Below are 24,901 nucleotides of genomic sequence, written 5' to 3' on the forward strand. Positions count from 1 at the left end.
GGTACCACACGAAGACACAATGTGTCGGGAAAATAATCACTCTTTGACTGAAGCTAGAATTTACACTCTACGTAACTGCTTCGGTCGTTTTTTTTCTTTAATTAATAAACAATAACTAAAGTAATATAAAATGATTATTTAAATAAAATGAATGGTGATCACGGTTATAACAATTTGTTTTTTCTAATTTGAATTCCAGTTTCATGAATTTTATTTACTATATTTTAGTCAGATGTTTACCTTATGCACAAACATTCAATCTCACCTGTACACTGACACAGTTGTTAAATAAACACATACGAAGACTTTTGCATCTGCTGTAATAAAGCAAGTACAAATGCCCAATAAAACGCCAAGTATGCATGTCAAAATACAGAGTGTACGTACATCAGATTCGTTTTCGGTTTGATCGTGTTGATGTGTATTCACTGCCGCAAATGAACTATATCTAAATTTTTGCATAAGTCTACGATATCTTGAAAAAAAACTTCTTTCTTATTTAAGTACATCAAAACTTCGGGAATCAAATAATAGATTGGTTTTTCTTTAAATTTGCATGCTTTTGAGTTAATCTCGTTTACTTAATTATGCTTATTATTTGATTTTGAATTTAAGCTTAAGCTAAACTTACGCTTAAACACGAAAACTGTTGTTCTTTCGCTTTTTTTAAAGCCATTTGATGTTCGTGTTAATTTGCCAAGTCTTTGCTATGTTGACTCATAATGAATCGAATAGTGAGTGTAACTCACAAAGGGTGATGTTGAACGAGTTGCAATTTGTATTCTTTAAATACTGGATTTATGTTCACCAGATATGCTTTACCAACATATATGAAAGCCAATGGTGAATATATACATAAACACGTGGAGATTCAGGAAAATGGACATTGTTATATTATAGTTCGTTTATGTGTGTGTTACATTTTAGTGTTGTGTTTCTATTGTGTCGTAGTTCTCCTCTTATATTTGATGTGTTTCCCTCAGATTTAGTTTGTAACCCGGATTTGTTTTTTTCTCAATCGATTTATGAATTTCGAACAGCGGTATACTACTGTTGCCTTAATATACGACCAACAGGTCCATAGTAAGTACAGCCAAATTTATATTGAAGGACAATTTTTCCTTGGGAGTTTATTCACTAGATAAAACCAGGTTCAATCCACATTTTCTACATTTGAAAATGCCTGTACCAAGTGAGGAAGATGACAGTTCTTGTAAATTCGTTTTTGATGCGTTTTTTATTTGATTTTGCAATGTGATTATGCACTTTCCGAATTGATTTTCCTCTGAGTTCAGTATTTTTGTGATTTTACTTTTTTCTTAATAATTTCATAAATTATTACCGAGATGAATAAAATTTCTACCATTAAACATTGTTTTGTATCAGCTTTTATCGAAATTTGAAGTATATAATTGATCCATAGAAATAATCGAAGTGAAAGTTAATTTGCGACGTCAAGTTGTTTCAAAGACCTAGTTGTAAGAATAACGGTAATGCTTACGGTACAGCTACACTGCAACACTCGTCTCATAAAGTTGTCCCTTATACCGGTCCGTTAACCATACATTTTGTAGATATATCATAACTATAGATTTAAAAAATTCCACCCCTATCTCTGTCTTTTAACCAGTTTTCAATTCTGAAGTGCTTTGACAATTTTCCAGTTTGGTATTTATTGTACACTTTTGATAGTCTCCTTTAAATTTCTAAACATATTTTATTTAATTTATTCGAGGCAGGTAAGAGCTATATTTGGTTTTTCAAGCGCCTTTCTTTTGTTGTTTAACGTATGCAGACATCTTGGTGCCTTTTGTTCTTTTGAACTGTGAGGTTCCTGCATGTCATTGATGTAAATACCACCTGTCGTATTTTGACCAAATTACCTCGGACTTTTACTGACGGAGGTTGGGTGTTTCCAATTTGATTTCGGTTCATTATGCTTGTTACATAAATTTGAGAATGGAAATGGGGAATGTGCCAAAGAGACAACAACCCGACCATAGAGTATTTCGTTTCATGAATAACTTTCTTCATTTTAATTACAATAAAAATTGATACTGAAGTATAACTTAAAACAAGAATGCAAATAACAAAACTTCAAATGTAAACAACTCATATTTGACTGATTTCCTTACAATCGAAAATACTCTGTCGAACGAGTTGTGAACAACAGTATGCATAGGCAGCATTGTAATAACTTTGTGTCATATTGGGAACCGTCTGGAAGTGACTAGAATAAGAACAATGCAATTAACTTTGTCTCAGATTAATTATTACCCTTTGATTGGTGGCAAAACTGAAAGGAAGTCTATCATCTGTTCTGGACAAATATATTACAGATCATTGTATAATTATGTTTCGTTACAGTTCCTCACCCTGGTGTGATTATATATACAGAGCATATATAAGCTTTGAGCTATCGAATAATTAGTGACCAATTTAATAATGCCATAACCAAATTTCTTGTCTATAGAAAAGAAGGATATAACAATTGTCATTAGTACTACCCTGACAGCAGTAATTATAAAGGAGTAGGTTCAGTAAGACCCCTTTTTGGCCCCAAAATATAGCAGTTTTACAAAATTGTTAAAATGTAAACCTTTAGTTATTTATTGGACAGTAGAATGCTTCTGCTACATAAATATGGGCTGTTTTTTGACAATACAATGCACATATATCCGGTACTAGCACCATTAAGTCATGCTAAATTACTGAAATCCTCATAATTCTAGCATTTTAGTTAAATTTTAGACGGTTTTCGTGTAAAACGAAAGTGGCCGCATTCGTGTTCATCCTTAATATTGAAATGTAAGTTGTATTTTATGATAATACATAACATATATAAAGGTTGAGGATGAACACGGATGCGGCCACTTTCATTTTTACCAAAAACCATCTGAAAAGTGACATTTTTCGGCATATTAGGTAAATTTTTTATATTTGAGCTTGAATCGGATCGTTTTTAATGACTAAATCTGTTAAAATCTTTCACATAAACTAATTAATTCAAATAAAATAGACACTGAAGTGTTTAAAAAGTGGTCAAAATCTTTCGTCAGATGAACCTGAAATTTGAGGCCAAAATCGGTCCTTACCGGACCTACTCCTTTGTTTTCCAATATAAAAATGTCCTTTTTAAGAATAACTTTAACGTTTTGAAACAGTATCATCTTGGTACCTTTCCTCCATTGCAACTGCACTTGATCAGTTTTGATGGACCAAAATTATAGGACAACGAGACTTTACAAATGGCAAGTAGTTGGGTTTTTTTTATAAATTGAAACACAGTGTGCAAAGTATCTGGATAATATATTGATTCTTCATTGCCTATAAGCTATTAAAAATTCTTGGTTTCACAGAGTGATGATATATCATTTTCAAAGACAGTTTACCATTCGGTTATTTCTTTTAAAACTGTTTAAAACACAAACACATATTCTAACCATAATTGGTTGTCGTACTGAATAGACTAGGCACACATATGATGAGGAATGGCGGATAGTTATTTTTGACTAACATTCACTGGCACACATTTCATGCATATACATAAACAATACAATAGGTATGTTAAACTCGATTGGGATGAAAGGTGACAACCCCTCGAATATTTAACTAAGGAATTCATTTATGACAGAGAATGTACACGTGACACTCACCTTTGAAATAAATATTAAATTAAACGATTCCGTTCCGAATGGACGTGGCGACGTATTAACACACCCTCTTTGATGTGAGCTTTACTGCCATAAAGGAGAACTATCAAACTAGGTGGCCATATTTTGTATCCTGTGCATTTATTGGAGTTAATCGATTTTATTGGAATTGGTTTTGACCTATTTATTTCTGAATACATAAGTCGGCAGAATTGAATTTGAAAGTAATTGACGGGTACCAACACCTCACAAATTGGATAAATGGTTTAATTCAACAGTTAAACGATCCAATTAACAAATCAATGAAACTCAGTCACAATAATCTTTGTTATCTATGATTCCAATATTAGAATTATGATATTATGTAAGCATGCTCATAAGCTGTTATAGATTTACACAAAAGCATTTCCGTAAATACAGATGTAATTGTCTATACTGAACTATTGCCGTGTATCTGTTTAGATTTAACAGATTTATAACCATCAGGTATTCGTTCATTAGCTTTCATTTGTGTTTCAAATCACAATGAAAACCTTCCTAATTTTGAGAAAATAGGTTTCTAAAATCTGGTTAAGTTATGTTATAGCCGTTTATTAATTGAAGTCAGTTCAAAAGGAAATTTTCAATACATCTTCGCGCCTTATTGAAATTCGACACACAAATTGCTTCCAAGAATTAAAGGTAACAATGTTACCCGTTGAGAACGGAGCATATTTTGTTTTCTTTTCATAGGTATTAAAGCACATGACCATCAAAACTGATTTCTGAACATGTTTAAGTTGTTTATTATTGTAAGGGAATCGATTTTTTTTTATCTGTAAAACAAAGGATGATAGTAAATAAATATAAATGTCTACTGCATGTTTTGCCAGCTGATTATAAAACTACAGCATACTAATAGTATTTACTTAAAAGTAGAAGGTATTTTGTTTTGTATAAATAAGCTTTTTTTATCAGATTAATTTCTTTTTTGCAGTGCTATATTGGCTTTGTTTATTTCCTTTGATCAAAATTAATTTACCGACCTATTGAATTAACTTTAAAACAAAATTCTGGTTATTCTAAGCGTTTTTTTTATTTGAATCAAAAATTAAAATGACCGATTTCTGATCTTCTGCAATCAAGGCATTAATCTAACTGATCAATCTGTAATAACACAGGATTTGTATACACATTCTTGATATAACTATATACATTACAATTTTTCTTGCTGTATAACATATATTTTTTACAATTTAGTGCGAAATGACCAAAGAGTAAAACATCTTTTATAAATATTTACATATTAACATATTTCCTGCATGTTAACATGATATGCCCATCTTTCCGGATCACCTGACCAACCCCAGTTTTGGGTGGTTTGTGTTGCTCTGTGTTTGTATACTGTTGTTTATCCTATGTCCGTTTTTTTTTTAAACTGATATTGTCATTTTGTTTTAGTTTGAATACCCCTTTGATATCTTTTATTTCTCGTTTTCAAGAGTATATCCTACTAAATGATGTCAGAATGTGACAGTATAAAATTTTAATTTTACCAAACAACAAAATGTATAACATATATCATTTAGCATGGATGTGTACATAAAATTATTTCACAGTTACATGTAAAACATTGCACCAGTTTCTAATTTACTGTATACTTGATCATATTTGATTGTCATTATTAAATATATATAAAAAATGAACAATAATCCTAATTCACCTTGAAGCATATTTTTCTTGTTTCTTTACGGAATGTATGATCGAAGAATCCATATATAAAGGGATTTACTACATTGTTCACAACATTCATTTCCCGGATAACGGACAAGATTGTCAGATTGGTTTGTGAGATTTTTCCGAAGAATTTCGGGTCATGCAATGTTATAAACAACAAGATCAAACGAGGAGAGTACGATATAATGAAAGCAACACCAATGGCCATGAACATAATTGAGTAACGGTGTGAAAATGACATAGTTGATCGATTCTGGGTATCGCTTTCGGTACTGGAATTAATATTTGTTTGACTGTTAATCGGAGCACCTTGTGAGGAATTATTTTGTGGTTGAAAACATGTTTCTGTGTCTGATAAACTCACGTCTGGGTCCACGTTCAATAAATCAGATTGAGCACATACACTAACTTTATGTCTGCTAATAACATTATTGCAACTTTTTCTACGGTGCTTAGCTCTAAATTGTTTAAAAATTGTCCGTCCGATGCAGATATTTAAAATAGTTAAAGCCACCATTATAATCAAAGAGCATGCAGATGCGAAAATTATGTATGCCAAAAATCCCTGGCCATAATGAGATTTAACATCTGTATCACATACATATCCAGTGACGTTTGTTTCTGGATTTATAACTTCTATTTCGTCATTGAATACTATTAATGGTGCAGAGACGGAGACAGCAACGAATATACACACAATCAACGAAAATCTTTTACAAGTAAGCGTCATTTGTAGTCCAAAGGGACGACATACTTTCAAGTACCTTTGTATCGCTATCACTAACAGAAGGAAAATCGAAGCTATAGCAGTTACGTTTGTAGGAAACCACACAGCTTTACATAATACGCTTCCTTGAAACCGTACAGGGTTAAAGTTCATAGCCAACTCCAGCGAAGATCTACACACACATGCTAATAGGTCAACTACTGCCAAAAAAGGGATGAAATATCTGTCATCTTTTTTCTTATTCATTCGAAAAGCATAAACAAGTACGACAACGGCGTTACCAGATGTTCCGAGAATAAGATAAATTCCAAGAATAACATCATTTATTATATAATGTTGTATTAGTTCATTATTCCACTCAGATAATTTGTCATAAGTAGTCCTGTTCATTGTGTCTGAATTAAAGAATTTCAGCTAACTGTCCATCCCGGCATAATTATTTCATTACATTTTTACATACTTTTTAAATACTTTTAAAAAAGAGTAGTAAAAAGATCCTGTATTGTAATTAATACCACATGTCGAATAATCTTGGTTTGTTGTCGTATAAACTTCTTCAATCCGGTAAAATAATTTATTTTACCAGCATTCAGTGTCTTCCCACGTTGAAATATTGTCACTGCTGAAACGAATCATATTGCTGTTTCTATTTTCGCTATTTAAAGGACTTTAAAACTTCCGTGCGTTGTGTTCTGTTATCTGAAATGAGAGTCATGTATTTATATTATTTCATATCAGGAAATTGTTCTATTCTATAACTTATTAATCCAGCTTAACAATAGAGAATAACTGATTGAAAGCTGATCAATGATTCAATAATTTACGAGAATTTTCTGTAGAAATGAAACAACAATATTGAATTGGAATAATTTCAACTCAATGTGTTCATCATCAGTAAATTAATAGCCGCAATTAGATTTTCAATCGCGACCAGAGTTCTCGCCAGAGTTGCACTATCAGATGTAAAGCTATCGTAATGATGGTTAAACTCTCTTGTATTTAACATTAACTTGAATAAAATGTAAACAGACGAGGAAACAGACCGTCATCTTCATCAACAAATGATAATTGAACATCGATACCTAACTGAATTGAAGCCAAGAAAGTCACACTCAAAACGCCGTTCGTAAAAGACAAGGAAACCGAACGTGTCATAACTTAACATTCAATTTGACTTATGCCTTGTGAGACTATAAATCATCCCGCGATATTTCTATTGCAGAATGGCGAACTCGGTTAATTACCTTATTCTAATTTGTTGCTAATGCAATGCAAACAAACGTCTCAGCGGCTATGTCAATTAAAAAATCGAAATGCCTTAGTACTTCCTTGTCGATTTTAATCGTAAGTACATAAATGATAGAATAGCATGGCGATTTGTCAACAAAGAACAATATTAATTGAATGGAATTAATTTTGATAGACAAGTTTCCTCCTTTTTATCAAAATTGCATAGACAGGATGTTTTTTGTAAACACTTTAAAACAGAATGTATTGATTAGAAAAAATAAAATAATATAAAAATGTCAATATCTCGACAAAAATATTAAAAGAATATTTTCGGTATTAGATGGATGAATGGCATATTGAATGCATATTCAGAACGAGAATATGTCAATGCGATATAATATAAACCCTGGTAAGTGGTAGACTGATATGCTGAGTTTTGTTTTGAACGTGCTATTCACAAGCACTACAAACCATGACAAGTCTGAAATGGCCTATATCTGTACTCGATTGTACTGATTTTTACTTGACCAGTCTGAATTCGTCTGAGATTTACTTAATAATACTCGACTGTAGTCTGAACTATACTTAACAGTCTGAATGTGTACTTGACCAGTACTTAACCGTTTTATACGAGTCTGAACTGTACTCGACCTAGTCTGAACCGTACTTGACCTAGTCTGAACCGCACTTGACCTAGTCTGAACCATACTCGACCTAGTCTGAACCATACTCGACCAAGTCTTAACCAAACTAGACCTATTCTTTGTATCTTTTAACTGAATTTTATCAATTTAGGAATTTTTTTTATAAAAATGAAATTTAAACAACAACTTGAAATTAAAAATGTATTCAATACAGTATTGAAATTAAAATTTCACAATAATCAATTATAATATAACTTCAACTCAATATTAATCAACACTTACATAATACTATATATCAACTTTTAAAATATTAATAAAACAAGCTGATCAAATAATCTAAAAAAATGAATTGTGACTAATATTTTCAATATCATTCAAATTTTATGAATATTTCGGAAGTATTTTATGGTAATTGGACTATTTTTACCATTAACTTAAGCCAAGGATTTGTATTTACTATACAAATCCTTGATAACCTTTTTAAAAAAGGGAATGTATTCCAAAGTAACAGTAAAAAGATTTTTAAATTAATTTAAGTATTTTTTGTCAAATTAACATGGCATACATAAAGCACTTTAATATGTTCTAATTAACTCAGTACATGTGTGTTTTACAGGTAAAAAGAAAGCCCTATTTTCTTAAATTCGTGTATTATTTATCTAGTACATACATGTATATTCGAAAGGCCTTGTTATTTAATTTAAACAGGATGTTGCAATTTTGAATCAATGTTATTTAGAATTTAATACCTCTGACCAGGTTTGATCTTATTTATGAGATTGCCCCAAGCAGAGGTTATACTTTATATTTCACCACTAATCAGAAAAATAATTTTATTCATTTATTTAATTTTATCCCTTTTTGATATAAGTTATATATAATATATTTGTTTTATCCTAAATATAATCAGAGATATATTTCTTTTATAAGGTTAAAATCTTTTATAAATTTTGTTGGTTGTTGTTATATATGTCAGTTAAAAAGAAATTTATTTAAACAGTTAAAAAAGTAGAGGGTTTTTTGTCTAGTATGGTTCAGACTGGTCGAGTATTGTTCAAACCTTTGGTTAAGTATGGTTTAGACTGGAACAATAGGTCGAGTACATGTCAAGAATGGGTTAAGACTGTTTCAGACTGGTCAAGTAATAGTTCAGACTACTTTCAACGGCAAAGATAGGGGTCAAGTACGATTCAGTACAGTCAAGTATGGTTCAGACTGGGGTCGAGTAATGTCAAGTAAAAGTCAGACCAATTCAGACTGGTCGAGTAAAAATCAGTACAGTCGAGTACAGATATAGGCCATTTCAGACTTTATTGGTTTGTAGTGAAGGTAGCAGGAACAGCAGTCATATTCACTTTTTCTTCCTATAGCCCGTCAACATTTCTTTTCTGAGACAAACTTTAACAATATTAAACCTGATGCCTTTTGTTATCTATTATTCATGTGTTTCTTTGCCTAATACGTTCTCCTATTTATTTGTATTGTAGTCCTGTATTATTATGTTGTCATTTTAAAGTTATATTTAACAATGCCACCAAAGTGCGAGGTTTGACATGCCACAAAACCAGATTCAACCCACCATTTTTTCTTTAAAAATGTCCTGTACCAAGTCAGGAAAATGGCCATTGTTATATCATAGTTCGTTTCTTTGTTGTGTAACATTTTTACGTTGTGTTTCCGTTGTGTCGTTTGTTTTCTCCTATATTTGAGTGTGAATTCACATTACTATAAGACGTGTCACGGTACTTTTCTATCCCAAATTCATGTATTTGGTTTTGATATTATATTGGTTATTCTCGTCGGATTTTGTCTAATGCGTAGTCCGTTGCCGTGTTTGTTACATTTAATGTTGTGTGTTTGTTCTCCTCTAATATTTAATGCGTTTCCCTCAGTTTTAGTTTGTTACCCCGTTTTTGATTTTTGTCCAAAGATTTATGAGTTTTGAACAGCGGTATACTACTGTTGCCTTTATTTAAAAATAAGATATCAGCATTATTTTCGCAAATGAGGTAGAAAATGGACGAAAAAATTTCCTTTCCCTCAAATGTTGATAAGCTTGTTTTAACTAAGTCCAAAGTGAAAAATCATGTCTGATTTGTAATTATTTACGCATAACACACTTTAATACATCAAATATCTCCTCAGTATCTATGAGAAGTAACGACAACACAGCCGAAACATGTCAACGTTCAGGACACATTCTTATCATATGGAACGTAACGAAGTGACATGGAACAAGACTCGAATGTTATCTGTAACTACTCGTTATGGAAATGTGTGAAATGTGCATCTTTATGACAGTTCAATATTTACATTTACTGAAAATTGTTTGTCTGATTTTACTGTGCATGTTTTATTTGACTGTTCAATTACTGCATCAGTGTTGGTGAATTGACCCGGACATGCGACACGATTTTACAACTTAATGCAAACGAATAATAAGAATTACCAAGTCTGGTTTCAATTTGCAGAACGGGTTCAGAGAGAAATATTTGTAAAAAAAAATTAAGGGATTGCAAAAATAATCCTTCCCATCATGGGAACAAAACATTTAATTAAAACACTTCCATTCGATACTTTGAAACGTATCACCAAAAACCATTACGACAAGCTCATGAGCAATATCAAAATCCAAATCCATTGACAATTTTTTTTAATGTATATTGGAAAAAAATTTAGATGAATAAATGGCTTTAAAATAAATAGAAGACATATCTCTCAGACGTCACTATATTTTATGTCGGTATGTTTGGTATAAAGACAAACCCTTGCAAAAACTATGACAGCATACATTGTGGGAGTGATGTCCTGCCTTTTTTTGACTTTCCTTTAAAATGTAGAGTATGAAAGTGTTTGTTTAATTTGTTAAGTGATGTCGAATTTTTCAATGATTCAACATATCAGTGTATCTAGATTGCCAGAATGATAAATATTATGGAAGTTATCAAGTAAAATGCAGTTACTTTATCTTTTGTTATAAATTTGACGTAACAACAAAATTGATACCATAAAAGTAGATATTATATATAATGGAATCGTACCAATAAATCGTAAATCATGTAATCTGCAATAAACGAGATTGAAATGCTTCCATAAATCATAATCACTAACAGAAGAAATTCCGACAGCTAACTATTAATGAAAATGGCAAAGAAGAAAGGCCTTTTTTTTTTTTGCTTTTTCCAATAAAATGGAAGTTTCAAGATGACCGTACTTTTATAAAGTTACTATATATTAAAAACGATGCCGTGTCGACTATAATTTATTTCATTAAAGTTGAATTTATACACATTCATTAAGATGACAGTACTTTATTGATATTCATTAAGTAGCTACTAAACTGTAGCTTGTATGGTCCTTGTGTTATTTTTAGTTTAAATGTATTGATCTGTATTTATCCGATTCTTATGTGATGCATTACCATAACGTAACCATCAAAGATAACAAATACAATTGTTATCAATTAAATTGAAGCTTGAATATTGATATGTTTATGAACCTTTATATGTAGTAATTTCCCCCCCCAAAAAAGCCTGAAAATTACTTCTCGTCATGTCAAGAGATAATGTTTATTGAAACGAAGAACACTTCTGACAAGTATATATTTCAAATCCTTTTAATATCATATTTTGTTTTTATAAATTGCTCATTGTACATGAGGTTTTTCTACTTGATTAATAGTTATAACAAAACAAGACTACAAAGACGAAAACATGTCTAAATAAAAAATGAATGAGTGGTATAGAAACAAAATATATAAATGTAAAACGAATACAGAAAAAATATGTATTTATCGCTACCAGCCCCAGTTTATTTTTTTAGCCGTATTTTTGGCTTATAACTGTCACTTCAAAGTTACATTTTCGATTTATGAGTTTGACTGTCCCTCTGGTATCTTTCATCCCTTTTTACAGTTTAAATGTGGGTTTGTTTGTTGTGCACTTGCTTTTAACCTAAAAACGACTATTACTAATATTATCAAACAGCTATTTTCGCAAAAAGACAAGTTAATGAAAAATAACCCTTGGTCATTTAAAAGAGCAAACAGAATCAGCCACGGTCAACTTTGCACGAAGGAGTCCGAACCGTGGTTTAGTTGCAACTAAACTACTACTAAAAGAGTAGAAGGTACCCTGTCGCACGTAAGGAGGAAAATTATTAAATAAGAGAGATCACCTCTATTGTATATGAACCATACATTTTTGTATTTGAAGATCTTAAAAATGTGTTTTGTCATATAAAAATACACATAATTGGTTTTGTTTTTTTATTATCAATATAGATTATCATAAATTTATTTTCTTGCGTTTCATATTGAAATAGATTTGATGAAATTTTAGGTTATTTCCCGTCCTGTCGTTTCCGAAAACGCAAGCTATAAAGTGATTCATGAATGATAATTTAAAATCAACTAATTGGATGTCTTAGGAAACATTTTCTAACTAAGGAGAAAAGCTTGCATTGAAAATTTCCGTTACTTTCAGTATTGGTTCGATTTTTTTCAAGACATATCCCCATTAATAACTAGAGATACCAAAAAAGAAAAACCAGTACTTAAAAACTAGTCATAATGGATTAAGGATGGTTCTAGGAAGATGTTTAGAAATACTTTATTTGATAAAACTTAACGTGTCCATTTTCTAGGACTTCTTATACACGACCATATAAATTACTATTTTTAAAAGCAGCCTAATATTTCAACCTGAAGAATGTTCTAAATAAAATATTGTACTAAACTAAAATATATGAGTCTTTGTTCTATAATTTATGAAAATGATAAAAAACGGTGTCATCTAAAAGAAAAATGGTCTTGCTTGAGAGTAAATGAGAACTCTCACCATAACCCGAAATAAAAATCAACGTTATGTCTTCAATGACGTGGACAACATCCCTCTATCAACCCAAACGCTTTGATCTATTCATATCAAACTAAATGCCTTCACAGTATTTGGATATATAGAGCAGAAAACACAAAAGTTATTCCTCGACATCTATCAAATGAAGGATATTACATGTTTTGTTGCAAGGTTGAGACAATTTCACATTCAAAAATGTAGTCTTTGATTTTATATAGTAATTTCGCGCTTGAAACAGAGACAAAATATGTACATACCTTTTACCCTTTGTTGTATACTTATTCTATTTTAGTTTTGTCGAGTCTATTTAATTCTTGCATAAAAAATAACTTCAACTCTGCATTATATAAATTGACTGCATTGACATTGGGATAATAATAATGTACCAAAAAGTCGTAGTACACTCAATAGTAAAAAAAAAAGAAAGCATTTACATAAATCTGTTTAATCACTATGATTAGACGTGCATCAAATAACAGAATTGACATGTCTGTATAACTATTCTTAATTAAATTCTGCTCTTTGGTCGGGTTGTTTTCTCTTTGACACATTCCTTATTTCCGTTCTCAATTTTATATTCGAACCATGAATAATTAGTAATTATGAAGAAAAAACATAAAGTTCATCGAAAAGTAAACAGTGAGCTGTAGATTTAAACAATATTTGATACGTTCTTCAAATGTATATAACTGGTAAAAATCAGTCTTGGCACATTGACGTGCTATCTTAAATAGTTTCATGATTATTATAATTGATTTTACTCTGACATATAAGAATTATATACTTTTAAATGTGAATTATATGATTATCATGGAAACAAAGTGTAGACATCTTATAACAGTTCTGCAAATCAAATCATCAAATCATCCCTGCTGACAAAGACGAGTAGATTTTGTTTGATTTGTGAATCACATTTTAAAATAAAATGTTTGATAAAAGAATTAGGTATTGACGATTATCGTGGAAATCTAGCATATACTTTTACCACACTTAATATTGAGGAAATCCTGAACAATTATAGGTCTGTGTTTATATTAATGAATCAACAGTATTACTGAATGGATTTAAAATAAAATTGTCTTTGATTCTTTAATATCTTATACCATTCTGCACATTGCGTCTTATTTTCTTTTTTAGTTATGTTTTAATAAAATTGAAATGCACCTTACAATTTGTATTCATTTTTTGAAAATTCAGGAATGATTTTTGTTTTTATTGAAACCAATTTCATAATAAAACAATAATAAAATAACAGGTTAAAATTATGACTTACCAGTATTATCTTATTGGCTATAGTAGGTAGAATTACGTTCACTCACTGAAAAAGAGTAATCTTAAATACTATTAACCAGTGTTGTCAACGGTTAACCGGTTAACCGTTCGAACGTCCGAATACCGAATACCAAAAACAGTTAACCGGACTGTTTTTCAATTTTAATAGATTTAATATAAATTTGTATTGAAGTCATTAGATATTTGTATTTTCTCTAAAAATTGTCGTCATGGTAATTAATTTGACGGATCAATTGTCCAATATATTGATTGGTATTGTTAATCCAAAAACATAAAATTAATTACAACATGTCTCTCAGCTCGGGGCAATATCTTTAGGAAACATAATTAGTTCCATGTTTTTTAACAGAAATTTTTAATCAGCAATACGATTAAATTTTACGATTTACTTCATTATTTCATTTTTGCTCTTATACTGTATAGACCTACATCTGAATGTGCAATCTCCGTCGTGCAAGTCTTTGTCATACTTTAAATAAAAGTTAACCTAAAAACTGTTAAAAGCAAACCAACGTGAATGTAATCAATGTATACTTGATGGTACGAATATCAGGATTATTCAATTTTAATTGAAACACCTCACATTGTTTTCTGAGACAACAAGACAAAATGAAAGAATCATCGGTTTCAGACATATTCAATGTTACGAGATCAAGACATTTTTTTTTTTATTTTTCAGTTTGAAGTTAGTACACACGCCATAGTTGATACCGTGTGTTTGATTAAAAGTCAAATTTCGACAGGAATCTTCACAGACAAGTCTTACAAAACAAAAAGGCCAAACCTTCAATTCATCGTATAATAAAAACGCAAATGTATGACTTGACACTCATACCACATCTTCTTATATCAATGTGAAGGATACTAATTATCTGCTCTCTCGTTTTTCTTTGATTGCATATTACCAATGTACAAATTTACAACAACTTGATAACATTTATAACAAAATATGTAAACAGAAGAATAACAAAAATACTCAAAGTACAAGTCAAAATTGAAAGGAGAAAAATCAAAAGGTCAAACAATTGAAGCGAATTGAAAACAGCAAGCATTACCTTATAAAGTATTTAAAAATGAACTCTACCTCGATATTTAATCTGTTAAATTTTGTTCCGAACTCAAAAGTTTGCTTAATCTTTGTTGTGACAATGAATCTGACTGATGAACCTCGCATTATTTATATGCTGGAAGTGAGAGTATGACGATCGTATATCAAAGTCAGGTGTTGATTAGTTCATGGTTGCTTTTATCGATATGACATACTTTGCTTAAATGTGTTGTACTAAATCCAACTAAAGGTTATTAGATTCGCTGACCAATACAATACAATACAATTGAAAATATTCGTGACTGCTTTTCTGAAGGGACTTTGTAAAATCTCTCTCTCTACTACTAATACTAATACTATGACTTTAACTACTACCACTGTTACCATTTCAAGTACTATTACTACTACAATATATAGACCTACTACACACAATAATAATATAAAATTTCTGAAAAGTAAATAAATTTGTGAACAAAGTGAACAAAATATGTGGTTTTTATTATAAATTGGTAAGCACTAAGAAACAACTCTGATGTTTAAATTCGTTCACGCTACTGTAAGTGTTTGGTTTATAATTGGTTTCACAAAAATTAATCCTGTGGAGAAACAAAACCCATGACTCCTTTACCAAAATATGCAATTATACAATATATTTTTCATATCCATGTCAAAATCCAAAAAGCAACCGAACCTTTTAACCGCCGTCATTTTCAGAAAATGACTTTTTTGGCGTGCAAAGGCGCTCCAAATTGATAAGGTGCTTGCAAATTCCAAAACAATCAGCAAATCGTAGTTTGCTGGAACTGTTTAAAAATTGAATGATAAGGAGAACAAAGAAAAAACTTGAAGATGCAAAGAAAAAAAAATCAAGTTCATCAAAAATACGGTTTAATTAAAATAATAATTATCATTTTTTAATGAAATGAGATAAAACTTTATCACTATGAAAAAACAACCTCTTCTACTTTTGTCAATATTGATGAGTACGAATACACTGGACATGACATGAAACCAATAATTGTTCATATATATATATATATATATATATATATATCAATGTTACAATCACATCATTCAAATTCACATGGTTCCAGTAATTAGGTCAGTTAACATATTTGTCCATAGACAATCGAATGAACGAGTTCAAACAGTCATCGTACTTAAAAATATCGACATTCGTGTCAGAAAAATGCTGGATTAGAATACATTTGCTATTAGCAGAAGTTACTATTATCTGTAAACGTATAGTACAAAGTTGATGATAAACGACAAGTGGTTTGCGATATATTTGTTGATACTTAATAAAGGAACACTTGGTAATGATTGGAAATAATATTATGTCAAAAGCTAATACTTTGACGTCAGTTTATTATCATTTTTATCAAAACAAATTTTTATTGGAAAGGCTATTTCACAGTTTTGAAGTTACCTTGACCAAACTGTCAGCAAGGCAAGGAAAAAAAAAAAGAAAGAACGAGAATAGTGGTATCCTATTATTCTAAACCGAAAACATGACTATATGTTTATTACAAATATATTGTTTGATAGTTTCAATTTAAAAACAAAACAAATATATTATTTGATAGTCTCAATTTAAAAGATTCTTTATAGCTTGCTGTGCAGTATGGGTTTTGTGAATAATTACAGGCCAGACAGTGACCTAAAGTTATTAAGTTTTATGAAATTTTTGTCTCATTGAATTTTGTATCAAACATACAAAAAGAGAAAAATTTGAAATACTATTAAGTTATCAGTAGTCAGATAAGTTAATGTTCGTCGAAAAAATGCTCAAAACATTGCATCCAATTTTACCTCATTGAAATCCGTATGCATGAGACCTTCAATTTGACCTCAGCTGGATATGGTAACGCATGTGATAAGCAAGTTTAGGTAATGAATCATCAGCTTTATATTTTAATTGGCCTTTTGTACTTTAATGATTCGAGCGTCGCTGACCAGTCTTCGGCATACGACCCAGAAATATTCCTTCTTATACAGGTAAAACGATGAATACATAATTATTTTAAGATCTTTGCATGTAATTTAACAGACCTCGAAAAATTATCAATATACGATTGCACTTGCTTGGAGGTGTACTTGATTTATATCATTCTACATGAAAGGTCATACATCAACCGACATTCTTTTGAGGTAATCGCGATTGTAAATTTAGAAATTATTAGAAACTAATGCAGGCAAAGTCGACCTTATATGAATTTTGCTATTATTTTTTTTTTGTTTAGTCATATTGCTCCTTCATTTCTTCCGTTCTGATACGTCCTTTTTTATCAATCATTTGAACGTTTCCGATAAAGTAAAACTCCGAAAACTGCCTTGGACGCATACGATTCATAAAGTTTATAGTGTGTTTGTGTGAGGTAGAGAGAGAGATAGAGGTTTTCATGGAAGACAAATTGGCAAAAAATGCCTACCATTTATCATTCCCTTTTCAAGCGAGTGCATTACCGAGTACAAATAACCAAAAAACACCCTTTCTTCGTGAAATGTGATAAAATCTTAAGTTGCTTTTATTAAAAATTATAGGAAAATACTTAAGATTTTACAATAAAAACATGTTTCGGTGCAAAATGTAGGTTTGACGACAGTTTTATAACCTAATCATATATCAATACACGGAAGTTGCATGAAATGTGTTTCCTAATTAAGATTCAAGTTTAGTAACTTGAACTACATTCTGCATCCATTTGTCGTCAAAATGAGACAATAAACATTAGTTCTTCCTTTCACTTTTGTGTTATAATTCATTTTGACAGTACGAATCATGATTTGCAGATGCACTTAAAGAAAATGGTATTTTTCTTAAGGGCGAAGAGGTCCATCAAGGAAATTAAAATATTTCTAAAATATTAAAGAAGAAAAATCTCAAATGCACGAGGAGAACACTTTCAATAACAAATAAAAGTGAAATTGAAATAATTGAGAAAACATGTAAAGCGGAGGACGGAAAGTCATGAAGATACATTCAATTTAAAGCAAGGCGTTAATACCTTTCCATATCTGTCGAAAGCATACTTCCTGTTGCCATAAAGGTTTCGTTAAACACCAATTTAATGAACTTTTGTCACCTTTTGTTAAAAATATTGTGAAAAAACGAAAACAGTGGGAAGACTGTACCAATACTTATGACGTCAACAGTACACATGAGAAACATGTATGTTAATTAATACTTTTAAAATCGATAGAATACGAGTGATATGTCAACAAACATATGAACCTACAAAGCGTATCATTTGGTTCCCTTTTTCTCTCCACAGTTTTTTGAGAGGGAGACAGACTGACTGATAGTCAGAACAAAATAATAAGTTGTTTTTTACATTAATTATGCATATTTATGCTTATGCCCAAAAAGGAACTTAAACTGTACATATGAACCGTTTAAATCATTTACGGAGAAATTAGACAAAGTAGTTTTTGTACACTGGTAGCTTTTAACTGTGTGATTATTAAAGACATATTGTTATATTTATAACAAGTTTAAAGAACATCGAAAAATTTACAGTCATCATTGTGCATAGATAAACAGTCATCAATATGCATAAATGTACACTTCATATTTATTGAAAGGTAATTATGTCTTGACTCATTAGTATTGTGAAAAAAGTACTTCTTTTGTATAACAAGAGTTATCGTTTGTATATTATTAATCAAGGAGCCAGTACACCGGTACTGGTGCTGAAAATACTGATATTATTATACGTGAAAAGTATTTAAGTGATGACTTTGCGAACTTGAATGACGTCAACTGTTCGACCAAGATACATGTATATAAAAAGATTTTTAGAAATAAACATTGTACAAATTGTATTTACCTAAACTGGACGACCAATGTCTAATTCGAATTATTTGGTTCCCCTTTCAAAAAATCCCCGCAAAATTTAATCAAAGAAAATAATTATCTTTGCTGTATTCAGTTTGAATTGTCTTTACTGTGTTGTGTCTAATGTTGTTTGTCTGTTTGTCTTTTCCTTTTTAGACAAGGCACTGTCAGTTTATTTTCAACTCGTGTGTATGAAAATATCTGACAGAATTTCGTTTACGTATTCGGTTTTGACAGTGCCTCTCATGAGTTTAATAATGTGATTTCCTGCAGACCTATATTGTTTAAAGGGCACTAGCTACGAGAAACGTTAAAAATAGAATATGCTTTCGTTTTGTTCAATCAATAATAAAAATGATATAATGAAATAATAATTCGTCTTCAGAACCCAATTTCGTTCATTTTGTAAAAATACCTGATGAATGATGATGAATTATTCATTTGCAAGTGAAAAACTCTACTTAATTAAATCCATATTCACTTGAGCTTCAATTTAACTCATTAGCTAGAGATTGGTTAATCATGCATGAGTCGTGTCCATCAATTAAAAGGAAAAGAATGTCAACATTCTAAGTGAAACAAAGGTGAACAATTTAGTTGACTGATTCGATCCACCAAAAACAAAACATACCTATTAAAATCCATTTGCACGAGGACACAATCTATCTATTTTTATGTTTATGTTTATATTGGGTTATTTGAACATCGGCAGTATTCGGAGGTCATATCAACAGTTCATTAGATGGCGTCTAGACTAAAATACACACGATACATATTATCGAGTACATGCTCACAGACTTATTGTAATTTGGATATACGTTTTAGTATGTAATAAATCATATTTGAGAATCTGTAGAATGAATTTGAGTCACAGCTACTACCCCTTTAACAATATGTTTTCGTGTACAAACTATTTTTTTTTTCATTTGTATTATTATATATTTTTGGCTGATTATGTATTAGCATGATGGTTATATATAAATAACCGGAGACGGGTACTATGTCAACGCACCCAGTCTTTTGGGGTTCATGCGATACATTTAGTTTTTGTATTTTAGTTTTATTTGTCTCTTACTAATAAATTAATAAAACATCGGAAAATAACATAGACTTAAAGTAATTTATGACGAATTGATTTTGACAATTCACTTATAATTCAACATATACTCCCTCGGTATTTGCTTAATAGGATAGGGTTTTTTTGTATATCAGTCAAACAAGAAGAAATTGACCGTCCTGTACTGTACTGTGTACCCAAATACCATAAGTATGCTTACAACATGTTATATCACTTGGTAAGTCAAAACCGGTCTCATCAGAGAAGGCCGAACGGTTTAGTTGCCTTCAATCGTTTATGTCCAATTGAATTGTGAATTGTTAATTTTGATGTATAGTTATCTCATTTACAATCATACCACATCTTGTTTTTTGTATATCAGAAATACAAAAAATGTGCGCACATTGAGAATCAGTTTTAGATATTAAATAAACTTATCATATATACCAGGGTCGAAATTTTATATTAACGCCAGACGCGCATTTTTAAAAAATCTTTTTAAATACACTCAACTTAAATATCTTTTCCCGTGCAATAGTATAAACAATTGACGTCTCTACCTTTGGCACTAGTATTCGTTCTTCTAAACGTTAAAAAAGGTACTACGGAACGTCTTTGTTGCATCATTCTTCGCCAACATAGATAAAAATTACCAACTTTTATTATATTACACTATCATTTGTTTAACTTTAAGATCTAGTAAATATGACATTATTGTATATCATAATTGAAAACGTTGAAGTGTTCAGTTCATTGAAACTTTCCTGATTTGTAACAAAATGCTTATCTTTGGTTTCTTCATAATACAGTTTGAGTGTCTTCTCGTGCACTAAGACAGGAAATGTGAGAACTATTCAGTTAAGCCTCGGTATCATCAAACAAAATCAATTTGTCAACATAAAAAAACATACAAGTTTGTTTGGAACTGTACTTTATATGTTTTCAATGTGAAACTATTTCGTACTGGAATTTACATTCACAGTTATTTTTGGTGATTTGAATTGTTAAAGGTTATTAACCTATAATTCAATTTATATGTTTTCGAGTACCAGAGTGCAGTGCGATGTTCATAGAACTTTCAAATTTTTTACCTTAATTATATAAAAGAAGATTTGGTATGATTGTCAATGAGAGAACTCTCCACAAGAAATCAAACGACACATAAATTGACAGGTTGTGCGGCCTTCAACAATGAACTAAGCCTTACCCGCATAACCAGCTATAAAAGGCCCCGAAATGCAAATGTAAAACAAGTCAAACGAGAAAACTAACGGTAAAAAAATGTACAAAAAAGGAACGAAAAACAAATATGTAACACAGTAACAAACGACAACCACTGTTTTAAGAGCGTTTTGTAGAACCAAATTTAAGACTAGATTTTTCTTTGTCAAAATACTTCAGTAGCTGTATATTAGGACAAATGTTGGAGAATATATTCGATACATTATTAGCTGTACACAAGGGCACTCTTTTAAAAGTATTTTCGTATATGATACCTTTACAAAGATTGTCATTAGATTTTGACCACAATTTGCATGTTCGAAGTTTTTCATGTTTCCCCAAATTCTTCAATTGAGAAGTATCGTTAAATCTTGGAACTAGAATATACATTTTTTTATCAATATTGCCTGATCATAATTAGAAAAAAACAAATATGAAATACTCTACAATGTTATACATACTCTTGCCTAGTTTGTTTTGTTTATAGTATAATGTTATATTTTCCAGAAACTAGCAAATATACTAAGGTCACAGAATTGACATTATTATGCCAAGCTTTAATTGTCAAGCACAAAATACGAATCCGTAGTCGTGTAGAGTTTTATGTATTAAAAAGCATATAATAAACAATTTGCAACAAATGTTGTCATTAATACGACCAGTGTTGCACTGATAAGAGATACACGATTTTTACAATTCCATTCATAAAAAAAACATCAGCGGAAACCAAATATGTCAACATGCATAGTAATCTCCGACGATCTTTATATAATGTTCATTAACACCTTATAAACGCTGACACAAGATATAGAATGCACAACTACACTCATTTGCTATACTAATACACATCTTTGATAGATGGTTGTTTACCTAAATATATGAGATCTTACTATTAAGCAAAGAATTCTGTTATCATGGTGCTGCTAAGATAAGAAGATGTGGTATGATTTCCCATGGGACAACTCTCAACAAGAAACCAAATGACATAAAATGTAACAACTATAGGTCGTGAAGGAGCAAAACCCATTCCGAATAATCTAGTGGATTGTGAAAACGGTCAAGTTAAAATTACTATTTACGTTAACATTAATTTTGGTAATGGAGTCCTCTTTTGGTTACTTTGAATACTAGTACTATGAGAATTAAAGACAACAATAGGTATAGAATAAAGTAAAATTGCAGAATAAAAACAATAAATGTACATGGCCGTAAGGTATAAAATGTACTTGAACTTGCTACGAAACAGGTGATTTTTTTCACTTTTCATCTTGTGTCTGAAGCTCGTCCACAAACTGTCAGATTTCGGAAATAACGTATGACAAATGTGCATGTTAATTTTTAAAAATAACGCATTTCATATGATTCTTATAAAAAGGTAAAATAACAAAAATACCAAGTTCCGAGGGAAAATTCTAAACGGTAAGCACATGGCAAAAGAAAAAGCATAAACACATCAAAGGGTCGGATTACAAATGTCATATTCCCTACTTGATAGAGATATAATGGTCGCCAAAAGTAGATTTTCATTTTTATATAAAAAAAATTATTTATGAAACTAACTAAACAGAAAAAAGAATGAATACTTACCTTTGCAGATTTGTACGATATTTTGTAACCATTGGAAATCGTTTAATCCTCTTGCATTTCATTTAAAGGATTGTTAATTAATAAATGTATTATCATCAACTGGAAATATCCATTAAAGAGAAATGTAACCCACTATAAACGCGTGGTCATCAAAAGGTCTACACATTAAGGATCGATTTGACGTCTTATGACATTTGTTGTGCTATTTTCAGAGTAATCTAGGTTTCTTCAATCTTTTTATAGGAATGATGATCAAACATCAAGTACCAAATAAAGTATATGGTATTGTAAAACTCTAACCACGTTTGGTTGCCTACATTTGTTCTTTATTCCGTTGCATTGAATTATTTAGAGTCTTATTTGTTTAATTGATGGATGACTTTTGAGTTACAGAACAAAAATAATAAGAATCCAATTGTAATCTGTCATTGTAATCGCCATACCATTATAACTCATTAGCAGTATTTCTGGTATTCTTATTTTCAAGGTTTTTCTATACAATTTGTAAAACAATTATGCTAAATGCTAAATCGCAATTCCCCCTCTTCCAATTATGCTGTAATAAAATTCTTCTAAAAGCCTGTCGTCGAATCGCAGGTGAGTGTTGGGGTTGTATGTTGCGATGTTCTGGAATACATGTCCGGTTTCTGTGCTTTAAAAAAATGTAAATGTAAATCTAAATAATGAAACAAATTAATAATTGTGTAAATTTTAAAATATTTAAAGTGTTTTTTACATATTGTTTCATTTCACAATTCGTCTTTCTTTTTTGAGAGTACAACACTTTGCCTCCAAATGTACTGAATATAAGGTCAAAGTGTCGATCGATTGGATTCAGCATCATATCCCACCAACGATCATATAATCTGGCTAATTGGAAGTATGAAAATAAACTCTTACTTCGGTCATATTTGTTTTTCCATCTATTAGCAAGTTTCTGAAAGCGCTTAAAACAACAAACATTTCCTTTCATACAATCGATTCATGAGTTTCGAACAGCGATATATTACTGTTGCACTTATATATAATACTTATCAAATTAGTATGGTCTATAAGGCTTCCAGAGTCAAAATATTTAAAAAAAAATGGTAGTTAATGATGTCTATTATACAAACATATCTATGGCAAAAGATAACCACTATGATGCTCTGTATGTGATTTTAATTTTGGATTTCTAGCTCTGTTTTTATCAAATCCCATTCCTTCTTCAAATCAATATGCTGTTTTCGTTTTGTGACATTTCAACATGTTTTTTTTTTATTTCAAAGTAAGTTCCCTTTGTGATTTTTATTATCTGTGGCATTTTTTGTTTTTCGATTGTTTCTTATTTTAGAGTCTGTCGTGTTTGCTCTTCAAGCTAATGACAAGTTACAGCTATATTACTGTTTTAGGTATATAGAGTTAATTCATGACGTCATGATGCAAAACAGCAAACAGACGAATGTAACTAGCAATGTTTAGTCTCATATTGACGACAGATGCCGGAGAATTTAGCGCAAATTACTACTCTAATAGGAAACTTGATTCTGGTCTGTCTAACTAATTAATGACTCCATTCGAATTACAGATGATCATATCACACGCAAATTTCCAATATTTAATTTGGTATGGTTAAAATGTAGTAATTCTAATGCTTGTCCTGGAATACAGTGTTTATTCTAAATTAAAGAATGTCGGTTTCTGAAGTCTGGGTTCTGAAATTCTTCTGGTTGTTACATCAAAATTTTCATAAATATATGTTTCATAAGAATTCACACTTCTGATCGGCTGACAACAATTGCGAGAAATTCTAATACTAAATTTTGTTTCTCAATAAAATTCAACTTTTATTACTACTCTTTCCATGTCAACGCTATGACAACGCGTAGAAAAACAAAGGAAAACTTAAATTTATGATTGAAGCTGAAGCATTTAAATGCAGTTATAAATAGATATAGGAAGATGCGGTATGAGTGCCAATGAGACAACTCTTCATCCAAGTAACAATTCATAAAAATAAACTAGAATAGTTCAAGGTACGGTCTTCAACAC

General features: G+C 30.7%; 1 protein-coding gene across 4 annotated transcripts in view; it reads right to left on the minus strand.

Annotated features, from left to right (window-relative positions):
• Window positions 1-5,163: 5,163 nt before the first annotated feature.
• The window catches only part of LOC143068542 (uncharacterized), a 31,063-nt gene continuing 11,325 nt past the window's right edge, over window positions 5,164-24,901 (minus strand). Inside the window, exons 2-4 of one of the 4 annotated variants that reach the window (XM_076242676.1) lie at window positions 22,871-23,522; window positions 14,100-14,144; window positions 5,164-6,795 (exon numbers count right to left, since the gene is read on the minus strand). In XM_076242676.1, the coding sequence (XP_076098791.1) occupies window positions 5,347-6,486 (1,140 nt within the window). In that variant the 5' untranslated portion in view covers window positions 6,487-6,795; window positions 14,100-14,144; window positions 22,871-23,522 and the 3' untranslated portion in view covers window positions 5,164-5,346. Of the gene's footprint in view, window positions 6,796-7,178; window positions 7,341-14,099; window positions 14,145-15,203; window positions 15,307-22,870; window positions 23,523-24,901 lie in introns of those variants that run through there. The other 3 variants (XM_076242679.1, XM_076242677.1, XM_076242680.1) reach the window with 3 other exon arrangements.

Source organism: Mytilus galloprovincialis, chromosome 3, assembly GCF_965363235.1.
Source record: "Mytilus galloprovincialis chromosome 3, xbMytGall1.hap1.1, whole genome shotgun sequence".
NCBI classification, from domain to species: Eukaryota; Metazoa; Mollusca; class Bivalvia; order Mytilida; family Mytilidae; genus Mytilus; species Mytilus galloprovincialis.